The sequence below is a fragment of the Budorcas taxicolor genome, chromosome 17, assembly GCF_023091745.1.
Source record: "Budorcas taxicolor isolate Tak-1 chromosome 17, Takin1.1, whole genome shotgun sequence".
Lineage (NCBI taxonomy): Eukaryota > Metazoa > Chordata > Mammalia > Artiodactyla > Bovidae > Budorcas > Budorcas taxicolor.
Window position 1 is genome coordinate 62,350,104 of NC_068926.1, and position 7,369 is coordinate 62,357,472.

At 43.5% G+C, this 7,369-nt stretch overlaps 1 protein-coding gene across 1 annotated transcript; it reads right to left on the bottom strand.

Moving 5' to 3' along the window:
- Nucleotides 1-758: 758 nt before the first annotated feature.
- On the bottom strand, nucleotides 759-4,136 carry LOC128062106 (disintegrin and metalloproteinase domain-containing protein 1a-like). The gene is made up of 2 exons (XM_052654461.1): nucleotides 4,126-4,136; nucleotides 759-3,279 (listed from the first exon to the last, which is right to left on the bottom strand). The coding sequence occupies exons 1-2, from the start codon at nucleotides 4,134-4,136 to the stop codon at nucleotides 759-761; spliced, it is 2,532 nt and encodes an 843-aa protein (XP_052510421.1).
- Between the last annotated feature and the right edge of the window lie 3,233 nt (nucleotides 4,137-7,369).

The following is a 7,369-nucleotide window of genomic DNA, read 5'->3' on the forward strand; positions in this document are numbered from 1 at the left end:
TCCATGGACAGAGGGGCCTGGTGGATTACAGTGCATGAGGTCACAAAGAGCTGGACACGACTGAGCATACTCACCAACATCTGCCAAAACTGAAAAGTTAAATGACTGAAACACTAGCCCCTTGACCCTGGGTTGATTAGGGTCTTTTGACTTACTGGATATAGTCCACCCACAGAGTCCCAGAAGAAAATAGACTCAATAAATATACCGCATGGAATCTGAAGAGATATCTAATCTGAATAGGGTTTTATTTTTTGTTTTAAAAAACTCATTTCTTGAATGAACATTTATAAAAGGCCAAATTAGAACAATGAGTCACATAAATAGTTGTTCTTGTATAGTAGGTAGCTGTTGCTTGAAAATCCAAGTGATAATAGTAAATGCAGGTATAAATAGTGGTATATGTCAAACAACTTTGATGAAAGATGGAATTTCCTGAAAAAGATTCTGGTACCTGGAAAAATTAGCCCAATACAAGGATGTTGATGTCAATAGATGCATGTGAAGAGTTCAAATTTAAATGTGGAAAAGCGGTAAGTTATTTAATATATAATTAAAACCATAAAACCTTAATGACTAAAGTGATGAAAGTGACAGAATCCCTCCTCCTACAGTAGTATATTTTTATAGAGTATATAATCGTAGTCAGAGCCACTGAGTTATCAATTCCCACTTCACCTTTGCTTCAGTGAACCTGTCATTCCCACTCAGCGCTTGAGGTGTTTGACATATTATGCTTCTTTCTCCCATTGCTTGTCTTATGGCTCTGATTCTTCCTCTTCCTCCTCTTCCTCTTCTTCCTCCTCTTCCTCCTCTTCCTCCTCAGCCTCCTCAGCCTCCTCAGCCTCCTCTTCTGGAGGCTTTGCTTCCGGAGGCTTCACTTCCGGAGGCTTTGCTTCTGGAGGCTTCTCTTCTGGGACAGCTGGTTCCTCTTTTGGTTCAGCAGCTGCTCCTTTGTCCGCTTTACAAAACATGCAGATACAACAAATTATAAATAGTAATAATAACGTACAAAGTATTGCAACTAATGGGATTATTGTTCCTAAGACGTCTTTGGCACCGTCCCCTTCGTCAGAGGTAGTATTTCCTTGTCCACCTCCCTCTGGTTTGGGATTATCTGAACCAGGGTAGCCACTGTCCACACTACCACCAGGTCCTGGGTTTTTGCAGTCAGGAGGGGAAAAACCATCATCACAATGGCAGTTCTTTTTATTGTTGCAAACTCCTTTCTGGTTACACTGTACCTTTACATCACAATCGTACCCAAGAACACTGACATCTGAGCAGGTGAAGTCCATGCAGACTTTCCCTGGGGCACAAATATTGCCCTCCCTTGTATCTCCAGAATCAGGGACATCCTTAACACTATACTTATCCATGGACCAGCAGAAGTCATCTTTATAATGAGTCTGCAACAATGTATAATTGACTTGGGTCTCTGGTAACTCTTGAACATTTGTACATATCATTTTCCCACAAAATACATTATCGTTTTCACATTTAGTATATGCTGAGCCACTCTCACTGGGAATACCACAGTTTCCAAATCTGTTCCCTTTACCATTAAATGACCGAAAACATTCTTCTGAAGCAGCTTTTGCAGGAAACCCAAAAATTTCAGAACACTGAGCATCAGAAGACATGCATACACCCTTAACACAATAGTAACCACCCATACATCCTGAACCATCTTGCTTGTAGGTGTCCGGGGGACACTCCCCAGAGGTACCAAGACAAAATTCTGGAAGGTCACATTCTCCTGAAGCAGGACGGCAGCTACGTCCAGTTCGTTCATACTGGCATGTAGCATTACAGCAGGGTCCAGGATTACACAATGCAGTCGACTTCAGTCTACATGTGTCATCACAACATTGGTCAAAGGCACAAACAGTACCACAGTCACACTGCTCATCTCCTTCTACGATGCCATTGCCACAGGTGGAATCCCTCCGTAAGCGGCTTTTGTGCCCAGGCTTGTTAAACAGGCAGGCCCCCTTGTGTTCCCAGAGGAACTGGTGGAAGAAGTCAGAGCTGCAGTTGCTGAAGCCACTTTCTTTAGTGATGTTTTCATGCATGAGGCAGAAGGGCCTGTCTTTACAAATGCAGGCCGAATGGTCGTGCCGAATACCCAAGTTGTGTCCAAGCTCGTGGACCATGAGTGCTGCAAACAGGAGGACATCCTCGTGGTGGAAAGATTCCACGGCTGCTGCAAAATCACTGGAGCAGGCACCACTGAGAAATGCCTGCCCCGTATCCTCTTTAGGATGCTGTCCCACGATCATGTGGGCAACATCATGCTTGACACGATGGAAGAGGTTCTCTTGTCTCCAGCTGTTGAAATTCCTGAGTGCAACTTGCAGGTCCACGGGGACCTCTGTGAGGTCCCCCTCAGTCCAGATCTCCATTCCGGCCAGCACCACCTCTGTGTTTATTCCCCTTGTGAAGCTGTTGGCCAGAGCGATGATGTCCATTACTCTCTGGACTGTCTGCTTGACGTCACTGCCCCACATTTGGAACCGCTGGTTGTTGACCACGACAAACATCTCCACGTACTTGATATGTGACCACAAGTCGGACGGCACCTGCCAGCTGTGAGCCTTGCCGCTCTCCGGTCGCCGGCTGGTGGACGCCACTTGGCTGTCTTTGGACGTGACGCCACAGGAGACGCGAGCTTCGTGGGCCATGGCGTACAACACGTGTTCAAACCGTTTGGAAGAGTGCACGGGCTCAACGCCATAGGACTTTTCCTCCTTAATCAGGAGGCCCCTGAGGCCTGAACAGGTGTTGACAGAAACGAAAGAACCTGGGACTCCTTCTATGTAGCCTTCATAGTGACAGTCCTGCGAGACGGGAGGCATTTCTTGCCCCAGGATGCCATTGTGGTAGCTGAAGACCGGGAAGTTATCCACAAAATAGTCTCTCTTCACCGTCAGGTGAATCAGCTGCCTCTGGCCCTGCATAAATAGCACGTAGGAGAGCTTTTCCACTTGGTCTTCCCTTCCTTCCACTGTCAGACTCTTGGGAATGACTATTTCATAGGAAGAGTGATGTAGTGAGCCCAGGTCACCGTACAGGCTTGGCAGAGAAATCAGTACCAAGAACAACAGGATCCCCAACCCGGCACATGAAAGTCCTGGCACCGGGGCCAGCCTCAAGCCCTTCGTGTGAGGAGCCCAGGTTTGAAGCGCTCTCATAGCCTCAGACATAGCCACTTGCCTTTTCCACAGAGAAGGCAGTATAGAGGCAGAGTCTCTCACAGACGCTGCCACTGACACGGCCCTAGTGAATCAGTTGATGATGCAGGGCTTGTGTCCAGCAGCAGCAGCAGCTCTCCCTGACACACAGACCCTCTGTCACAGGTACTCACTTCAGATCTATGCTGGCTGCACGAAGGATGGCTCTTGCCTGCCTCTCTGAGGTCAGCCTCTGGCTGTGTCCTTTCTAGTCTTTTGGATCTCTCTGTTACGCTTCAGATAGTCTTTTCTGTGTGACTTCCCTCCACAGCCTCAACTCCAGTGCTCCTTGGTTAAGGTCTTCCTGACATTAGGAAGAGCTGTAATCATGAAGAGGGACTTCAGACTCTAACATGCAAGACTGTACCTTGAGAAAGGAAACAAGACCTCCATGCCTTTCTCAACTGTACCGCATGGAACACCCCTCCCCCACTCCTCCCATCGTCCGTTGCTCAGCTGACTCCTAATGTTCTAGACCAGGAGGCTTGGACGTCTTCAGTGGGCACACTCCATTGCCCATGTCCTCTCTCCTAAAGCTCTTGTTCTCTATCACATGTAACTGGATATAACATGGCATTATAGATGCAATGCACAACAGACCAATCTGTTAGATAAAGCCAGTGTGGTACCTGCCTGTGCCCCCAGATATGTAAGCCCCAGTGTGGTGGTCACCCGTAGGACAAATGACATTCCCTACTTTTAAAAAACATCATCAGAATTCAGTTTCTCAAGTTCTATTTATAACACAGTGTATTATTTATAGCACTAAAAGTGTGTATGGGAGATGCCAACAGAGCATTCTCCCCTTTTTTGCACGTTATCATGGGAACCTTGGTTGGTAAGTATCTCCAGACCTATTACCGTTCTTGGGCTGGTCCTGACATAGCAGTACCTTAAGACCATGCCTGTTGAAGACTGCTGCTGCTGCTGCTGCTAAGTCGCTTCAGTCATGTCTGACTCTGCTGCTGCTGCTGCTAGGTCGCTTCAGTGGTGTCCGACTCTGCGACCCCATAGATGGCAGCCCACCAGGTTCCCCCATCCCTGGGATTCTCTAGGCAAGAATACTGGAGTGGGTTGCCATTTCCTTCTCCATTGCGTGAAAGTGAAAAGTCAAAGTGAAGTCGCTCAGTCGTGTCTGATTGTTAGCAACCCCATGGACTGCAGCCTACCAGGCTCCTCCGTCCATGGGATTTTCCAGTCAAGATTACCGGAGTGGGGTGCTATCGCCTTGTCTGCTATTGAAGACTAGGAATCCTGTGTGTTCAGTGGCCACTTCTGTGTGTTCCTCCTTATACACTCTCCCAGGTCTAGAAGAGTGCTTGTCCAAGAGGAGACAAGCAAGAATTATTGAATGAATAGATAGCTCCCAGGTATGGTTGCTGTGGTGTCTCATTTGCTGTATCTTCTGTGTTTCTACTTGGCTTCATGCCTGCCCTGAATATCTGTAAATGTCTTCAGAAAAACCCACGAAAACCATGCTGGCACAGACATGATCTCAAAATGTACTTCTTTCTACATTTCACTCTCAGTCTCCTAATTTCTTCTGGCTTCATATTTCACTGAGAAAAATATTAATAGAAGCAGCCAAAAGAATACCTCCACATACAAACACTAGCTGAGTCCACCACCTGCATCTAAATATTCCCCCCACTATCATGAATAAATTGTCCTTGCTCCAGTCTAAGACCAATCCTTTTACTTGTGTGTGGGGTGTCCTTCCCTTTTAATTTCTCATGGACTTCACTTTTAGACTTCTCCCTTCTCTCTTTTATATCTTCGGCATCTGTTTGTCTGCTGGATCCAGTCTTTCTATTTGCTGTAATTTCTCACCTTTATAAAACCATCCCTCTCAGCCCACATGACCTTCCAGTCACCAGGTAGTTTCTCCTTTTCTGTTTTACAGAGAAATTCTTTGAAAGAGTGTGGAGGCATTCTGTTCTAATTTGTATCACTCCTTTATTTTGTGAAGTTTTTAATTTTGACTCCTAACTCAGTCACAAAATATGCATAAAACATAAATGTGCTTTTCAGTGAATTAGTGGAATGAAAACCAGCCAGACACAAAAGGACAAACATCGTGTGATCTCACATATATGAAATTCCACAAATAAGAGACATGCAGAATAGATGTTACTTGCGGTGGGGTAATAGAGGAATGCTGAGTTCTTGTCTGATGGGTTCAGACTTTCAGTTTGGGATGATGAAAAGTTCTGGAAGTGGATATTGATGATGGTTGCACAACAGTATGAGTGAACTTAATGCCAATGAACTGTACACTTAAAAATGGTTAAGATGGTTGTTTAATGTTGTGTGTATTTTACTGAAAAAGAGATAAATAGGAAAGGAGGGAGAAAAGGAGAGAAAAATAGCTGTGTAAGTACAGCTCTGGTGAGGTGATCTGTTTAATCTTCATAGAAGTCATCTATGTGCCATTGCCAATCACATGCCTTCCTGCTTCAGTGGTATCATTATCTTGTCTTTATGGTAACTACTACTTCACCTTCTTGATTGTTTTTGCTTTCTAAATGTGTGCTTCCCCAAATTATGTTATTTTAGTTTAGTTATCTTTTAATAACAGCTTTATTGAGATATAAAGTCATATACCAGAATACTCATCCTTCAAATTGTACTATTGAGAGATTTGTAGTGTGTTCAGGAAGGTATGCGGTCATCATCACAAGCAATTTTAGAACATTTTCCTCATTCTAAAACAAAACTCTCCTGTTCATTCATAGTCACTCTCCATTCTTAGCTCCCTCCAGCCCCTGATTACCACTACTCCCTTTTCTGTCTCTATGATTTTTGTCTATTCTGGACAGTTCATAGCAATGGAATCCTGTATTATAGTTGTAGTCTTCTGTGACTGGCTTATTTCACCTGTTTTTCTGCATCATCACTGGAATTTGTTATTTGCCGTTTTGATTGCAGTGATCCTAGTGGAAGTAAAGGGGGTATCTTATTGTAGTTGTGATTTGCACTTCCTTAATAGTTAGTGGTATTGCACAGTTTTTCATATTCTTACTACTCATTTATATATTCATTGGAGAAGTGTCTAGTCACATCATTTGCCTTTTTTAAACAGGGTGTCTTTTTCTTATTGAGTTGTAACAGTTCTTAATATTTCTTGGGGTTAGTCTCCCATCAAGTATACAAGTTGTAAATATTTTGTCCCATTCTGTGGGCTTTTTCATTTTCTCAATGGTTATCTCTTAGAGTAGAAAATTATTTCACCTTTCTCTCTGATTTTTTTATTCTGTTAAAACATTCAGAACATAAAACATATCATCTTAATCATTTTTAAGTATATACTTCAGTGGTATTTAGTACTATTAACTGTTGTGCTAGCATTACCACTGTCCATCTCCAGGACTGTTTTTTTTTAATTAATTATTTTTATTTTTACTTTATTTTACTTTACAATACTGTATTGGTTTTTCCATACATTGACATGAATCCACCACGGGTGTATACAAGCTCCCAATCCTGAATACCCCTCCCACCTCCCACCCCATATCATCTCTCTGGATCATCCCCATGCACCAGCCCCAAGCATCCTGTATGCTGTATCGAACATAGACTGGCTCTTCGTTTCTTACATGATAGTATACATGTTTCAATGCCATTCTCCCAAATCATCCCACCCTCGCCCTCTCCCTCAGAGTCCAAAAGTCCGTTCTATACATCTGTGTCTCTTTTGCTGTCTCGCATACAGGGTCATCATTACCATCTTTCTAAATTCTGTATATATGTGTCAGTATACTGTATTGGTGTTTTTCTTTCTGGCTTACTTCACTCTGTATAATCGGCTCCAGTTTCATCCATCTCATTAGAACTGATTCAAATGTATTCTTTTTAATGGCTGAGTAATACTCCATTGTGTATATGTACCACAGCTTTCTTTCTTTCTTTTTTTTATTTTTACTTTATTTTATTTTACAATACTGTATTGGTTTTGCCATACATTGACATGAATCCACCACAGGTGTATATGTGTTCCCAAACATGAACCCCCCTCCCACCTCCCTCCCCATAACATCTCTCTGGGTCATCACCGTGCACCAGCCCCAAGCATGCTGTATCCTATGTCGGACATAGACTGGCGATTCGATTCTTACATGATAGTATACATGTTACAA